General features: G+C 43.7%; 1 protein-coding gene across 1 annotated transcript; it reads right to left on the reverse strand.

Annotated features, from left to right (window-relative positions):
• Positions 1-1479: 1479 nt before the first annotated feature.
• On the reverse strand, positions 1480-17619 carry JPT1 (Jupiter microtubule associated homolog 1). The gene is made up of 5 exons (XM_081273035.1): positions 17431-17619; positions 8869-9011; positions 8515-8612; positions 7611-7629; positions 1480-1750 (listed from the first exon to the last, which is right to left on the reverse strand). The coding sequence occupies exons 1-5, from the start codon at positions 17484-17486 to the stop codon at positions 1602-1604; spliced, it is 465 nt and encodes a 154-aa protein (XP_081129161.1). The 5' UTR covers positions 17487-17619; the 3' UTR covers positions 1480-1601.
• Between the last annotated feature and the right edge of the window lie 715 nt (positions 17620-18334).

Here is an 18334-nt window from a genome sequence, read left to right on the forward strand (position 1 = left end):
CTAATTCTCTCTCTCTCTCTCTCTCTCTAAAAAAAAAAAAAAAAACTATCAAGTGGTGACAAAAACCAAAGACCTTTCTTTTCCAGTCTTTTCCAGGAGCCCCACCCTTACTAGTAGGAAGAGAAGGGTGCAGTTTCCCTTCTTTTCAGGTCGATGGTATAAGCCTATACTGGTATAGGCCAGTATTTATAGGGCAAGCCGGTTTCAATATACTGATGATTGATTTATCTGGTATTCCCTTATTCTTCCAAAAGATGTGCCTAGTACTTCCAAAGGCTCATTTTGCCAATGGGGAAACTGAGGCCCAGAGGAGCACGGCAGGTTAGTAGCATGGGTGACGCAAAAACAGGCCTTACTGCCTGATTTGGACATTTGACATGTTGACCTGGAACCTTCTGCCTAGACCCCAAAGAGCACTTGTGGGGCCTTGGCCACCACCACTTTCTGATTATGTGGACACTTCCTTTGTTGTCCTCTTCTGTTTAACCACCACGCCCTCTTGATAAGGACCTCACAAAATGGAATCAAACTTTTTAATCTTGTTGCTGGGGATTGCACCCGTGGCGGCTCCACCCGAGCCACACCCCAGGCCTTGTTTTAATTTTGATATAAGGTCTGGCTAAGTTGCCCAAGCTGGCCTTGAACCTTTAAACGGATCCAATTAATCCAATCATTGGACAGGATTATAGTGGCAAAGAAAAAAGTAAAAGGAAGCACGAAACAATATGAAAGAGACACAGGACACAATGTTTCAAAATGTGGGCATTGTTTACTGTAAGCAACAGTCCAGGATCGCGAGGTACAACACACATTTTAAAGATGAGACTTTCATTTCATGGTCAAGCACCAGCATCATGCACACAGCGTCAAGTTACTTAGTAAGAACAGTGCCCCTGTGGGACCCGCTCCTGCATGGGGCCACCCGTGTGCTCGCCTCCCTGGCTTGCGTCACCACTTCATCCCGGTGGCTTGACTGTGCGTCTGAAGCCGTCCTCTTGCTCATCGGCCAGCCAGCCATGTTAGTACCTGGCTCACTTCTGAAGGTTAAAAAAAGGCAGCTTCTTTGCTTTCAGGCAGCGGGTTGTGAGGCTCAGGCCTCTTCCATATGGCACAGGAAGATGCTTTAGCTAAGGGCACTGAGAGAGTAGGGCAGCGCCACAGAGAAGCTCTGCATACAGACCACATGTGTGGTGGGGCTGCCGGGGTGGTGCCTGTGGACTGCAGAAGGTCTGTCCAACCATGGTAAACCCAAGAACAGTGCGTCAAAAACCTCATACAAAAGAGCCTCTACCACATCAGGAACCAAATGATTTGTTCTTAAAAACACGGTACTAAGTGTCACAAAGCTTTCCCTTCAATCTACTACTAGAAAACACTCATGCCATGGCCCACAGACCCAGGAGTCAGACAAAGAAAGAGAATCCTGTTCTTCAAAAAGAAAAAGGAGGAAGAAAACGAACAAACAAAAAAAGACAGCAGTACATAAAGTGCTTCTTTTTAATGAAACAAATTCAAAAGATATAGAGTCAGGCTCAAGTGTTGTGCAGTTCACAAGCATGAAGAAAACAAACAAACAAAACGACAGAGTTCAGGACAGTCAGTTAACCCAAGACCAGGCTGGACTTGCCACCAGGAGGGTTTCTTCTGGACGGTGCAGGGGCCGCGGCCACGGGGCTGGGCACAGGCGCCGCGGGCACGGGCTTCTCTTCACTCTGCCCCAGGCTGCCTTGCAGGTCTGTGTCCATGTTTTCTGGGAAAACGGAACAGAGATGAACCTAATAGTTATTTCTGGATAAGACAAAGAGTCTCAAATTTATTACTTTCGTGGTTTAAAACATACTGAAAAGTAGTTAAAAAACTCAGCCAGACATGGTGACACGTCTGTAATCCAAGCAACTGAGACAGGAGAATTGCAAGTTCAAAGCCAACCTCAGCAACTTAGTGAGATCCTGCTCAAAATAAAAAGTAAAAGGGCTGGGATGTGGCTCAGTGGTATAGTACCCTGGGTAAATCCTTAGTGCCACCAAAAAAAAAAAAAAAAACCCCAAACAAACCACCCCATCAACCATGATCCTACTGTCCAGAATTGATCACTGTCTTATGTTTTGTCACATCAGTTCAGTGTTTTGCTTAGGTACTTCAGACTGAACCCAAACCCCACCCCTTTTTACTTTTTGAGACAGCAAGATTTGCCCAGGCTAGCCTTGAACTTGAGATCCTCCTGCTTCAGACTTCCAAGTCACTGAGATTACAGGCACGCACCACTGTATCCAGTTGGTGATTCCTATTCAAATGAACTGGGCACTTCCTACTTTCAACACCGTAAGCATGAGTAGTAATATTCACTACAGCACATATTGCTCAAGTCACTGACTGATTTGTGGATTCCCAACAAGTAGATTTTTTTTGTGTGTGGTTCTACAGATTTAACCCAGGGGTGCTCTACCACTGAGCCACATACCCAGTCCTTTTATTTTTTATTTTGAGACAGAGCCTCTCTAAGTTGTTGAGGCTGGCTTCAAATATGTCATCCTCCTACTCTGGCCTCTCCAGACACGGAGATTACAAGTGTGCCCCATTGAACCCAGCTAACAAGTATATATTCTCAATTGTCTTATTAGCAAATAGATTGCAAACACAGAAAATTAATTTCTTCAAATGAACTCAAGAGTGACTGCAAAAACAAAAAACAACAATCACAATTTTAAAAATCCCTTATTTTTATTAATAAATAAGTAAACTCAATGTTTACTAAAAGTATTAACTTTTTTAAATTTATTTTTTTAGTTGTAATTGAACACAATACCTTTATTTTATTTATCTATTTTTATGTGGTACGGAGGCTCGAACCCAGGGCTTCCCACTCAGTAGTAGGCAAGCGCTGTATCGCTGAGCCACAACCCCAGCCCATACTAAGAATATTAATATTTTAAAGCATATTAAACATTAAATTTTGAGTGGCAGGCTTATTTCAGTATTAAATCATCAAACTAGGGCTGGGGATGTGGCTCAAGCAGTAGCGCGCTCGCCTGGCATGCGTGCGGCCTGGGTTCGATCCTCAGCACCACATACCAACAAAGATGTTGTGTCCGCCGAGAACTAAAAAATAAATATTAAAAATTCTCTCTCTCTCCTCTCTCACTCTCTCTTTAAAAAAAAAAAAATTCTCTCTCTCTCCCTCTGTAAAATAAATAAATAAATAAATCATCAAACTAAAATTAGTTGCATCTTCTACAACCATAGATAATTATACACATTCCACAGAAGTCCTTTTTCAATAATTTGCCAAAAAGACCAAACAATACAAAAAAAAGATTGCTGTGTTATTATGACCAACGCATTAGGAAGGTCCTTCTTCACTAACCAGCAGTACGTGGAACTACAGCAAAGTGTCGTCCTCCCTTTTCTGCCTGGCAAGTGGACCAGTGTCTTCTTATGTTGCAATTATAATGAAATTCAAAGTGAGTGTGTCTGCTCCACAGAACTCCTGAACCCTGGGCATGCTCAGTGTCTGTGCTGTCCACTGCAGCCACACATGGCTCCACTCAATCCACAGGGTCAGGAGTTTTAATTTGTCTGAGTCAAAGTTTAAATATACACAGCTATGTGTAGGTTGTAGTAACAGAACAAGCAGCACAGTGTTAGCAGAATACACAGGGCTGGGTGTAACCCTAGCACCTCGGAGGCTCAGGCAGGAAGATCGCAAGTTCAGGGACACCCTTAGTAACTTAGCCTTAGCAACTTGTCAAGACCCTATGTCAGAAAGCCGGATGTAGTGGCTTACGCCTATAATCCCAGCAGCTCGGAGACTAAGGCAGAAGGATTGTGAGTTCAAAGACAGCCTCAGCATTGGTGAAGTGCTAAACAACTCGGTGAGACCCTGTCCCCAAATAAAATACAAAACAGGGTTGGGGATGTGGCTCAAGTGGGTCAGTGCCAATCCACAGTACAAAAAAAAAAAAAGACCCCATGTCAAAAATAAACCATAAAAAGACTGGGGGTGCCAGGCACAGTGGCTCATGTCTATAATCCCAGCAGTTTAGGAGGCTGAGCAGGAAGATTGTGAGTTCAAAGCCAGCCTCAACAATGGTGAGGTTCTAAGCAACTCAGTGAGACCCTGTCTCTAAATAAAATACAAAATAGAGCTGGGGATGTGACTCAGCGGGCCAGTGCCCCCGAGTTCAATCCTCGGTACCCCCCCCCAAAAAAATAGATTTTTAAATGGACTGGGGGCTCAGTGGTAAAGTGCCTTCAGGTTAAATCCCTCTAAGAAAAAGAAAAATTAAAAACAGCAACAACAAGAGAATACAGACCATTAATTCAGCCTGAAACACTTAACACAATGTTTCAATTAAAGTTTTTTCATTTCCACTAGGTGGCCTCGGCCTCATTCTACATATACAAGATCTAACTGAACCCTCCATTGTCTGACTGGATCAAGGAGTCAATGAATATTCTGAAGGACAAAAAAACCCCACAGCTCTCCCACTGGAGTTAATTTTCATAAAAGGCTCATCCCACGAATCTCCTAATTGTCTTACATCATTAAAGGAAGTGTTTTATTTTTCACATAGATAATAACATGCTAAAAATGAAAAGGAAAATAGAAGCAGACCAAAGAAAGCAGCCCAGGTCTTAAGGGCAGGGCTTGTTTGTCAGGTTAGAAACATTGTGGCCAGAAGAGGGCAGCTTATTTGTTACCAGTCTGTAATAAGATAAATAGAGTTACTGTGATTAAACATTTAGAAACTTTTATAGCAATTTGACAGGTACTGCCTGTCCCTATTGAGTCTAATAATTATGATGTCAAAGGCTCTAAAGGAAATACTTCTCCAATTTTATACATTTTAGTACTAATTGATGGATTGTGGTACTAGGGATCAAACCCCAGAGCCTCACTCATCAAAATATATTTTATGAGCTCCTAACTTGTCTTTGTTTGGCACATTGATAATGTAACAGCACCGCACACTGACACACGCCTGTAGTCCCACCTATTCAAGAGGCTGAAACAAGAGGATTATAAACTAGGCCAGGGGCTGGGGTTGTGGCTCAGTAGTAGAGCACTTGCCTAGCATGTGTGAGGTACTGGGTTCAATTCCCAGCACTGCATATAAAATAAAATAAAATAAAGGTCCATCAACAACTAAAAAATAAAAATAAAAATGGTAGAGTGCTTGCCTCATATGTACAAGGCCCTTGGTTCAATCCCCAGCACACCGCCCCCCCCCCAAAAAAAAAAAAAAACAGTCTCAAATAACTAAAAAATAAAAAAAAAAAAGGTCTCAAATAACTAAAAAAGGGTGGGGATGGGGCTCAGTGGTAGGGTGTTTGCCCAGCATGTGCAAGGCCTTGGGTCAATCTCCACAACTACAAAAAACTGAACAAAGACACCTATGTCTGAATAGAAAAAAATGATTCATTGTAATGATCAAAGAATCAGAACAAGAAGAAAACTAGCAGACTATCTAACTTGAAACATTGCAACAAATTGGGGTCAACCTTTAATATACCAGATACATCTTGAATTATTATACCCTTGTCACTTTTTTTCTTTTTTCTTTTTTTTTTTTTTTTTTGGTACTAGAGATTGAACCCAGGAATGCTCTACCATTGAGCTACTTTCCCAGCCCTTTTCCATTTTTATTTTGAGGCAGGGTCTCACTGAAACTGGCCTCAAACTTGCCATTCTGCCTCAAGCCTCCCAAATTGGTGGGATTATAGACACACGCCCCAGTGCCTGGCTGCCCCTTGTCAATTCATGACAAAGGAACTAAAAGTTGTAGCAGTCAGGAATACAGAATAATCTGGTAATAAAATTGATGGCCATTGTTTAAAAAAAGAAAAATTAAAAGGAGAACTTAGCATATTGAGTTGTATGCTATGACATTTATCTAAAGAATCAATAATGAACTGAACTGGAGAAGGAAGCTCAGGGAACAGAATTATTTGGTAGGACTAATAACTTGCACCGTTTGTATCTTCATGAGGATTCACTCACTTCTCCGGGCTCCCCAAATCTTCCCCCTCACTTCTTTCCCAGTACTAGGGTTTGAATCCAGGGCCTTGCAAATGCTAGGCAAGTGTTCTAGCACTGAACTACATCCTTAGCCCTTTTATAAGACTTTTATTTTGAGAAAGGGTCATACTAAGTTGCTGAGGCTGGCCTACACTTTCGATCCCTCCTGTCTCACCCTCAAGAGTAGCTGGGATTACAGGTGCATACCACCACCACCATACCGCACACACTTTTTTTTTTTTTTTTTTTTGAGACAGAGTCTCACCAAGTTGCTGAGGCTGGCTTTGAACTTGAGATCCTCCTCTCTCAGCCTCCAAGTCACTGGGATTAGAGTTGAATACCATAACACAAGGGCCATATCTTCAGTTATATCCACTGGCCCTAGTCATTAAACAAATACTAGCTGATTCTGCTACATTCAGTCTTACAGTTGAAGTACTGGGAGGATGAAAAGCAAGACTGCAAAGTCTAGATTTCACCTCCAAAATAGTTTTCCAAATTACATAAACTGAACACAAACAGTAACTGACACAACTTCATCTTGGGAAAGAGTGACTGGTCTGATTGAAGGCTCAGGAACTTCTCCTGTTATCACATCCACCAGGAAAGACTGAGAGGCAGGAGAGGAACTTGGTTCCGTCACAACCCCAGCCCCAAAACAACTATTCACTGTAGGGTTGCTTTTTTTCTTTTTTGTGTGTGTGCTGGGGATTGAACCCAGGGCCTTGTGCATGTGAGGCAAGCTCTCTACCAACTGAGCTATATCCCCAGTCCACATGCTACATCACAAAACATAACAGTAGGAAAAGGCTCTTCAGGGCCTGTGACTGTGTGTGTCACCAGCAACTTGACTGACTGTTGCAGTGACACCTGGAAGCCTTAGAGTACTCATCAGCACCGTTCTGGCCCTTGTAATAAGAGGTGCCAATAAATACTTCAAAGATTTAAAGTAATTAAGCAAATGATTACAGCTCATTTCCACCTATAATTGGTAATCTGGATGACTAGCTGGAAATTTACATCTGCCCCCCAAATCACCACTTACAAAATCACTTGAGGGTAACTAATGTCTTACAAATAAGTACCTCAATATAAAATCAAATGAACTTCGCAAATGGAATGCCATGAGCTGAACTGGAAATGCTAGTCTTTTATTAATTAAAAAGGTCTAGCAGCTGGGTGTGGTGGCACACCCCTGTGATCCCAGAGACCTGGAAGGCTGAGGCAGGAGGACGGAAAATTCAAAGTCAGCCTCTACAACTTAGCAGGAACCTATCTCAAAAAAAAGTAAAAAAATTTAAAGAGGGGGATGGAGCTGGTAAGGGTTAGCTCAGTGGTGTGCCCTTGGGTTCTCCAGGTCTTTTTCTGTCTAGGTTTCCAGCATTCTTCACTGCTAGCAGATTTAAAATGTGGCCATGTTTACTAACTTTCTAATTTTTTTGTTCTTCTCCCTCCGCCCAGAGTATGATGATGGCACTTTCTTGGGGCACACCCAGTTCTCTTTCACCAAGACATGATTTGAATTACAATTCAGATCTGTCCAAAAAGCATTATAGAACCAAAAAACAATTTAGTCTTTAGAAGTACTCACCATGAATGTCACCTTCACCCTGCAAAAGAAAAGATTTAAAAACTTACAATTTTGCATCACACAAATCTAATTGTCACAACTCAGAGTAGCTAACATCTATTTGAAATCAAATGTCAAATCCTATTCTGATGCAATCAAGCACAGAGTCAGGCAGAGACCTTTATTTAACTGAGAACAATGCCATACAGCAATCCTGCACAATAAATTTCACAACTAAACACCAAAAACAACAAACAAAAAGCTCTGATGACCTGACACCAACTAACATTTCAAACGAGATAGGCACATTCATGGTGGCATGGCCACAGACTGACACCAACTAACACTTCAGAGGATCTTTCATCAGAATGGGAATGGGCAAACCCACCCTTCTGTTCATCTTTTTTCTCCTTATCTGGCTTTGAAGGACCCTCTAAGCCCCAGAGTCCTCAGACAGCACTCCCTACACTCCAATGCTTCAATATGCTTGAGGCCACTAGCCAGGAGGACTTCCTACTGGGGCTCGGTGGCAGTACTCATCTGCAGACACCTGATGGTGACTCCAGGGGTCCAGTCTGTAGTTCACCTCAAGGTGACACTGGAAAACAGCTGCAACCATCCTTCAACTCAGATGTGCTCCTCTTAAAGGAAACAGAGGGAGCGAGACCCATAGGCTCCCAAAGCCAATGGTGGTGAAGGGCCTATAGCCGACTCTACTGGTCAGAGCCACCTGGCAGGCTAAGTCACTTTTCTGACCTACTTTCTACTTAGGGGTCTTCCATCAGCAAGATGACCCAGTCCCTTTTTTAGTTATTGTGACCAACAGTTGCGGCAGCAGTACTGAAACTCTTAGTAAACAAAGGGGAAATGTAACTTCTAACCCTCTCTGCCCTGGGCCTGGCTTTCCTAGTGGGCTCACACCGACCTTCAGATCTAAGAAGTCTCCAGAGCTTGCTTCAGTTGAGTTCCTCCTCTGTGGTCCAGATGACTCCAGATCTTCCCTGCCACCACTAGACTTGGCACCTAGAAACCAAAATACAATACTTTTCTTGAGGAATACAACAGAAATGCCAAAATAAAACACCTCCGTACACATCCCAACCTAGACTCGCAGTCTGACTGCAGTTCTCATTCTCATCCACCACATACATGCATAGTTCCCAGATCTTTCTTCTCAAGTTAAACTTCAGCAGCTGTTCATTACCATTAAACTAGTACCAGCCAGCTGGGCTCTGCTCTGCTGGCCCAGCCCTCCAGTGACCACATGCGAAAGTAGTACCTGCAGACTTGGCCCAAGAAGGGGGATTTTCTTCAGGTGTCCCAAAGATGCTGGAGGCCATTTTATTCTTCCTCACAGGCTGTTCTGTTGGTTCATCAAAGCCTAATGAGAAATTGGATCCACCACCTGGAGGCCGCAAAACCCTGGAAATTATGGCAAAACATTAGTTTCAAATCATATCAAAGCATTTCTTGGCATAAATATTTTATTTTTTTTTTTTGAGGGAGAGAGAGAGAGAATTTTTAATATTTATTTCTTAGTTCTCGGCAGACACAACATCTTTGTTGGTATGTGGTGCTGAGGATCGAACCCGGGCCACACGCATGCCAGGCGAGCGCGCTACCGCTTGAGCCACATCCCCAGCCCCATAAATATTTTCTTATATCTTTTGTTTCTTTTCCCACACCCATTCTTCCTCCCTTACTGCTGCCCCAAAGAGAGCTGTTCATGGAAAAAGGAAATAACTCATCCTGGTATGAATTCAGTGCTGAATGTTAAGATACCAAGTACTCCCCAGTGTGGGAGCACATGCCTGTCATCCCAGCTACTTGGAGGCTGAGGCAGGAGGATTGCAAATTCAAGGCCAGCCTCAGCAACTTAGCGAAACTCTGTTTCAAAATAAAAAATAAGCCAGACACAGTGGCACACACCTGTAATGCCAGAGGCTTGGGAGGCTGAGACAAGAGGATAGCAAGTTCAAAGCCAGCCTCAGCAAAAGCAAGGTGCTAAGCAATTCAGTGAGACCCTGTCTCTAACTCAAATATAAAATAGGGCTGGGGATGTGGCTTAGTGGTCAAGTGCCCCTCAGTTCAATCCCTAGTGCCCCCCGCAAAAAATAAAAAATAAAAATAAGAAGGACTGGGGATGTGACTCAGTGGTTAAGCACCCCTGGGTTCAATTCTCCATACAAAAAAAAAAAAAAAGATTCCAAGATAAAGTACTAGTTTATCACATTTCACAATTATAGTCACGGCCTGGTTGGTTTCCCTTTTTCAGAAATGGTAAGAGACCAAATAGCCCTTGCTCTACTGGGCTTAACTGACTATACCTGCAAACAAGTTTAGAAGAACATCTTATCATTTATTCATTCGAAAGTCATTTCCATTTTATTTTCAACTAAATAAAAAAAGGAAGAATATACACATAGAAGTTACCTGGACCAGTTTAGAAGCCAAAGGAGAGCTCAACAGTATCAACTACCTCCACAGCACCCATGAGCCTGCTTCTGTATTTGTACCCCACTATGCTCAATAATAAACACGGATGATTAGCCACAAGGGCCAAGTTGATATGAGAAATTAAATGTGCAATTCCACAGCATGTTCTGTACCCATGTTCTTCAGGATGGCACCCACGGCTTTCTGTTTCACTTGGAAATACAGGCTGTACACATTTCCAGATCTTCTTGCCATGGGTTGATCAATTTGTCTCCTCCCTGCAAAAACTAAACTCAACTCCCCTTGCTACCTCTCAAAACAGAAAATTGATGCCTGTAATCCCAGCAGCTCAAGAGGCTGAGGCAGGAGGATCCTAAGTTAAAAGCCAGGCTGCTAGTGAAGCCCTAACCAACTTAGCAAGACTCTGTCTCAAAAGACAAAAAAAAAAAAAAAAGGGAGGTGGGGGTTGGGGTTGTGGTTCAGTGTTGAGCACTCCTGGGTTCAATCCCTGGCACAAAAAAAAAAAAAAAAAAAAAAAAGACAACTGAGATGGTTTCATGAGACAACTTTCTAACTACTGATTCATTTCCTTTACTGGGGATAGGAGCAGTATGGTTTTCTTTTTCTTTTTTTTTTAATATTTATTTTTTAATTGTAGTTGGATACAATACCTTTATTTCACTTATTTTTATGTGGTGCTGAGGATTGAACCCAGGGTCTTGCAAGTGCGAGGCGAGCGCTCTACCACAACCCCAGCCCAGTATAATGGTTTTCTACTTTTTAAATCAGTGACTAAGAAACACTGTCTCTTGCCAGGTGCGGTGGCATACGCCAGTAATCACACTAGCTTGGGAGGCCGAGACGGGAGGATCAAAGCCAGCCTCAGCAACAGCAGAGCACTAAGCAACTCAGTGAGACCGGCTCTAAATACAAAATAGGGGGGCTGGGGATGTGGCTCAAGCGGTAGCGCGCTCACCTGGCATGCGTGCGGCCCGGGTTCGATCCTCAGCACCACATACCAACAAAGATGTTGTGTCCGCCGAGAACTAAAAAATAAATATTAAAAATTCTCTCTCTCTCTCTCACTCTCTCTTTAAAAAAAAAAAAAAGAAAAGAAAAGAAATTAAATACAAAATAGGACTGGGGATGTGGCTCAGTGGTCAAGTGCCCCTGAGTTCAATCCCTAGTATCAAAAAAAGAAAAAAAAAAAAAAAAAAGAAAGAAAGAAACACTCTCTTGCTGGCTGTGGTGGCATATATACCTTGTAATCCCAGCAACCCAGGAGGCTGAGGCAGAAGGATCTCAAGTTCAAAGTCAGCCTTGGCAGCTTAGCAAAATAAAATAAATAAAATAACAAGGGCTGGGGATGTAGCTCAGTGGTAGAGCACCACAGATGCAATCCCCAGTACCACAAACAAATCTAAATAGCTCCCAAACATTAAAAATCCAACCTTGAAGCTGGGCACAGTGGTCCATCCCTCCAGTCCCAGCTACTGGGGAAGCTGAAGCCAGAAGATCCCTTGGGCCCAGTAGTTTGGGGCCAGGAAAAGAAACAAGAAAATTTCTGACCTACCCTTGTGCACAGTAGGTCATAAGACCTTCCTCATTCCAGCAGGGTCCTGCCCAGAAACCAGAATGCTGAAGCAGACAGGCCTGCTGAGTTTCCCGTCTACTACCAGTAGATTACACCCTTTTTGACCAATCCCACTGCAACAGTTATTCATGCTTCAATCAAGCCCATGCAATGAAGTCTCCATGAAAACCCAGGACAGAGTTCAGAGAGCTTCCAAAGCTAAAACATGGAGGCTCCTGGATGGTGGCACAACCATTGAGGGCATGGAAGTTAGGCATCCCTTTGCCACACCTTGCCCTACGCATTTCTTCCTGTCTGTCCCTTGTAGTATCCTTCACAAAAAAAAAAAAAAAAACCAGGAAGTAGAAGCAAATATATCCCTGAGCTTCATGAGTTGCACGAGCAAATTAAATGTGAGGAGGGGTTTATGGGAAATTCAACTTACAGTCAGTCAGAAACAGATAAAAATAACCTGGAATTTAAAGAGGGGTTGAGGCCAACTTGGGGTCTGAGCACTTGATGTGTGTGGGATCTGATGCTGAAGACAGCATCAAAACTGAGCTGGATTAGGGGATACCCAGCTGCAGAACTGCTTGCTTGCCTGTCAGTGGGGAAAGCACCACACCTTCTGAGGTCACTGAAGTCTTCTGTGCTGACTGCTGTGGTTTGATCCTATTCAGACTAGCAAACAAATGCAATTTAAAACTAAGGATCGGGGCTGGGGTTGTGGCTCAGCAGTAGAGTGCTTGCCTAGCACGTGTAAGGCCCTGGGTTCAATCCTCAGCACCACATAAAAATAAATAAATAAAATAAAGGTATTCTGTACATCTACAATTAAAAAATAAATAAATCTAAGGATCCGCAGCCCACACTGAAAGCCAGCCACTTGGAAAGCTGAGGCAGGAGGTTGTCGCTCAGTACTTGCCTAGCACATGGGAGACCCTGGTTCAATCCTATATAGGTCAGGCAGAAAAAAGAAAAAGGATATATCATTTGATTAGATTGGGAAAATGGGATGTAAAAAGCCAACATTCAGCATTATGGTATGAGAGTATAAAATCTGTACAAACTTTCTAAAGGGAACTTTGATAAGTTACATTATCCTCTCTATGTCTCGGTTTTCTCCTCTGTAAAACGAGGATAGTAATATCTACCTCATAAGACTATTATTATAAGGGTATCATTTCATCTGCAACATGGCAATCATGCACATTAGTTATTATAACCATATAAATGTCACCACAACTAAGTTACCTGGAGCGCCTACTCGCTAATGCAATTTCAGGTGATTCTTGAAGTCTTTTTTACACTTGATGTTTTTCTGAGTTTTTACTAATCTAAAATTCTTTTAAAAACTGTTTCTGAGTTCTAGAAATTCCTACCAGTGTTTCTCTTGACAATACTACTTTTTCCCACTGTCCATTCTAAACGATCATTCATTCACTAGTGGGCACCTATGTCCATTCTGGATCCCTAGACAGAAATCCTGACTTCTTAGCTCCCTTGCATTTAGGCTGGTACCCCAGCCTCAGCACCCTAACACTGCCATCTTACTGAACCCACACACTGTCCATTCCCGCACCAAGGGGAGACCCCTGCCCTGCCTCTCTGTGTCAGGCTCCACAATCCAGCAGATGCAATCAAAATGGATCCAACCTCCTCCCTCCCAACCAAGTCCTGCTACTTTCTTCACTCTGGCAGTTTAGCTCCAGCAAGGGCCTTTGCTAGCCTATTTCCTCCAGCCTGGACTAGGCTCTACGTTTCCCTCAGTTCCTACTCAAATTCCAGTCCATCTCTGAAACTGCAACCTCCTTGAGTTTGGAGAGGCAGCCAGAACAGAGAGAGGACAGGGAGATTAGTGCTCCACTTCCCAGGAGCTGCCAACTCTTTTTGTAAAGGGCCAGCCTTAAATACTACTGGCTTTGTGATCAGGTCTTCCCTGAACTATTCATTGCCATGTTGCATGGAGGCAGCCACCGATGATATGAAGACAAGTGTGGCTTAAAACTCATAAACACGTATTTATGTACACTGAAACTTTTCTTTTGTAGTCCTGGGAATTGAACTCAGGGCCCTGAACATGCAGCACCCTACCACTGAACCACATCCCTAGCCCTCTTTTATTTTATCTTGAGATAGGGTCTTTCTAAATTGCCCAGGATGGCCTCGAATTTGCCATCCTCCTGCTCAGCCTCCCAAATAGCTAGGATCACAGGTGTGTGCCACTATATTCATAAATCATGAATCTTGTTTTTCTTAAGTACTGAACAATGTTAACTTCATTCACAGTTCAGAGGCCTTACAAAAAGAGAGCCTGGGTCAGGCCTGCAGGAAGTCTGCTATAGGCATTTCAACATCCTCCTTCCAGGGGAGCAAGGCCTTGAGAAGCTCTAACTGTCCAGCATTAGTTAGTGGGAGTGCAAAGCCCAGCCTCAGCTCAGGGCAGGCACTGAACAGTGAGTGCTCCAATGACTTCTGTGGGGAAATCACAAAATGCCATTTTTCTCTTTAAACTACAAACCTGTAGAATTATGCTTTGATAGGGGTTTTCTTGTTTTCTAAATATGAAGTCTTTCTAGCTTCCTTCCTTAAACATAAACACAATACTAAATTCACACCAATTTCATTATCTACCCACCTCAAGGTCCCATTATAGTCCTTAACCACACATAACATTTAAAACTCCATTTTTAAAAAGTCTCAGATATTATTGGCTGGGGTTGTAGCTCAGTGGTAGAACACTTGCCTCAAACGCATGAAGTCCTGGGTTCAATCCTTAGCACCACATAAAAGTAAAAACCAAATAAAGATATTATGTCCATCTACAACCAAAAAAAAATTTTTTAAAAGTCTTAGATATTGGGCTGGGGTTGTGCTTCAGTGGTAGAGCGCTCACCTAGCACGTGAGAGGCCCTGGGTTAGATCCTGAACACCACATAAAAATAAAGAAATAAAGGCATTGGATCCATCTGCAACTAAAAAAAACAAATAAACATAAAAAAGTCTCAGATATTAAATATCCACTTAAATTTATTTTATAAATTAAGATATATGGGTTCAGGCATACATTTTATAAAGATGATAATTTTAAGCTTAATTTAGTTATTTAAATCACAAGTAAAGGTATGTCATCAATTCTTAAGCTTTCTCTCTGAAGGGATTAGGTTTTTATAATTTACATCTTAAAATCAACAAAGACACTTAAAATTATTAGAATAAAAATCAACTTTCTTCATTATCCCCTTCATTCCCTAGAGATTAGAATTATTTTCTTTGCTAATCATAATTAAAACCTCATGAATTATTTTAGCCCGATAAAATTCCTCAGAATCCTCTTTTGCTTGGAAATATTTTTGGCCTTGAAAAATAAAAAATAAAAAGAAAGAGACACTAGTACCCAAACAACAGCTTAAAAGCAAGTCAAAGCTATGGCCAGTCCAACTTTGACAGGTCAGCAGCTTTCCTCCCGCAATGGCAGGTGATACCTACTCCAATGACGTCAGTGTTGTGGAGACCATTTGTAACAGCCAGACATCCCCAAACAAAGGATTTGATCATAAGGCAAAGTATTGCAATTTTATTTTTTACTATTCTTTCTGAAACACACATATAATAACTAAATAAAGATTATCTATTTAAGAGTCAACAAAAACATGTCCACATATTAGAGAGAGTAATTTTTAAAAAATTTGCTCCTTGCTTCTCTCTTCAAATCCCCGAGTTTTCATACGTTCTTGCAGATCATTCCCTACCACATTAAATTTATAATGAGGCTAAAGAACCGGGAGAATATTACTGGAGAAAAGAAGTTTAGGAGAATTAGGTGAGATTATAGAAGGAAAGGTGTGAAGTAAATAAAATGACAATACTACAGTACCCAGATCGGAAAGAAAATTATGGAAAAAAATATTTAAAATATTTATTTTACAGAACCAAAAATTATTTTTTCTCATTTCAGATATACATATGAAAAAACAAGCAGGATTCATTTAATCTGTGTACTAAAATTATTTTTTAATAATTTTATTTGTAGATGGACACCATACCTTTATTTTATTTATTTACATGAGGTGCTGAGGATCAAACCCAATGCCTCACACATGCTATGCAAGTGCTCTACCACTGAGCCACAACCCCAGCCCACTGGGTACCAAAATTCTTTACAAAGCACCAAACTGAACTCAACCCAAAGGACAAAACTCCAGATACACATTATCATTCCAACTGAAATCTGACCATGAGAAAGTTGACCTCATCACACACAATGAAAAACCAAGGTTCAATTTGTCCCAGTGTCCTCTGAAAAAAATTATCTCATTGGAAGGATGACAAGAGAAGAAGGAGTGACCAGTATTTTCTTATGTCCAACTACTAAAATTCCCCGCCCTCCCAGTAACCTCTGATTTAGTTTTTTTTTTCAATTTTACCTAGTCTCTTCTACATTATAAAACTGCAAAGAGTTAGTTGAAAGGGAATGTCACTTGCACGAATTCTCCTAAGACTCCTCTGCTGAGGCATGCTTTTTGTTCTCAAGTTCTCTAACCCTTGTGAGATATTGCTATTTCATCTCTGTCTTCTTAGCCCTACAAAATGGCTCCCTTTGTGCCACTTGGCCAGGACCCCAAGGCTGGCCACACATGACTGCACGTCGTGATCAATAGAGAGCAGATGCCCAGAAAAAGTGGAATCTAAGCTTCATCCAAGCCTCGAGGAAGATCCCTGAGATGTCTATAACCCACCTCACAGAACAGGATGCAATTAGCTGAGACAATGTGGACACCTTCCATAAACCCAAACCCTTCCACCAAGTTAAGTAAGGGCTTGATAAAAGGTTCCTGTTCAAACACCATGCCCTGTGCCCCCATCTCCAAAATGCAATAGGATGAATGGCAAGAAAGGCCCCAGCTTTCCAGGTGGAGAGACTAGAGAAGAGACAATGGATTCTCCGGCCCCGCCCAAGAACAGGAAACCTCCTTCTCAAAGGAACTGGGGCCAGGGATGAACTCATTTGGCAAACGTCAAAAAGGGATGTGAAGAAGGTAGGATGCAAAAACCGAGGTCCGAAGCTTTGGGCGCAGAAAACCCATCCTGGCTGGCTGCTACTCTCCCTGAGCTCAGAGGTGGGCGCGGGGAAGGGGGAGGAGACGGGGTCTCTTTGTTAGCAGAGGGTAGGCACTTCGAAGAGGGGTTGGGCGCCTGAGTCCTGAACCGGAGTGAAAGGTCGCGATGACCAGCCCCGCCCGACCACAAACACCTGCCAGGCGGGCCCGATGGGGAATGGGGCACCGCGAGTGCAGGAGCCTGCCGGACTCGGCAGACACAGTCGCAGGATTACATCGCTGAGCCTCAGCCCAGGGTAAGCACATGCCCCGGGCCAGTGGCTCGAGCGCGTGGCCCGGGGGTGGGACAATGGGGCCTGACCGAAGGCGTCCTGGAGGCCCCACCCCCCGGGCACTCAGGGGACTAAGACCACCACCCTGGGGCTGGGCCAGCCTCACCGCAGAGCGCGGAAAGCGAACCCGCCCGCACGTTGCGAATGACGAAAACCCGCCGTTTGCCGAGGGAGCGGCTGGCCCCGGCCCCCCGGCCCCCGCTCTGTGGGAGGAATGAATGGAGAGAGCAGCGGGATCGGGGCGGGGCCGCCTCGCTCCGCCGCACAAAGCGACGCCCGCGGCCGAGCCCAGCGGCCGAGCCCCGCAGCCCGCACCAGCGCGAGCGGGACGCACCGGGGACATTATCGCCAACGACCCGCGCCGGGCCAACACGGCCCGCTGGCAGCCGCCTAGCGGCCCCTTAACCTCGTGCGGTTCGGGCGCCGCCTTGCCGTCTCACCGGGAGCTATTCCTGCTGTTGGGGTCGACACCCTTGAAAGTGGTGGTGGTGGTCATGGCGCCGAGGAGCGAGGTAGGCTGGCGCGGAAGCAGAACGCCGAAAGCGTCGGACGCGACTGGCCCAGAGGAGCTCCAGACCCACTACCGGTTACCGCCGCAGGAGCCTCCGCCACCGCCTGGCTGGCCGGCCGACGCTTTTATAGAGCTCCCAAGCCCCACCCCCTAGCCATCGGCATTGGCCGATTTAAATGGATTTCTTTGTTCCTATTGGCTTCCTGGAGTGTCAAGCACCGCTCACACTCACGACGGGTTGCAGTGGCCAGGGTTGGGTCTAAGCCCGCCTGCTTCCTGGACAGGGCAGGACTAGAGACATTCTCCCCACCCCCACCCCAAAATCTTGGAGCTGATTGGGCACGAGTCGAACCTGCCCTGTGCTGGGTACAAGTCCTACTCACTGTCAATTAAAAAAGTTACCTGGTAGAAGGAAAAACTCGCTCTGGGAGAATTAGAACCGGCAAACCGAGGGCAGATTTGTCACTGTTACCATTTACTCATTTACATTTACGGTGGGATAGTAAAGGACATTCTCTTTAAGGGACGAAAATTACTGCTACCAGTTGACATTTACTTTTATTGAATACCTACTGTGTGTCCCATTTGGAAACCTAACAATTCCAAAGCAATAGCCCTATGAGTCAGCAACAGAAAGCACGCCAAGATGATCCTTTTTTAAACGACTGGAAATTCTTTACATTTTAATGTTATTATTTAGCTATAATGAGTGGTGCATGAGTTGAACCAAAATTACAGTCATTCCGTTTTGGGGGCCTGTTCTAAAACTAGTTAATACCCGGCGACTTGAAATGGCCGCATTCCCATCCACCAAGACTATGGGATCAGCCAGG

This window comes from Spermophilus citellus, assembly GCF_964194105.1.
Source record: "Spermophilus citellus genome assembly, chromosome: 17".
NCBI classification, from domain to species: domain Eukaryota; kingdom Metazoa; phylum Chordata; class Mammalia; order Rodentia; family Sciuridae; genus Spermophilus; species Spermophilus citellus.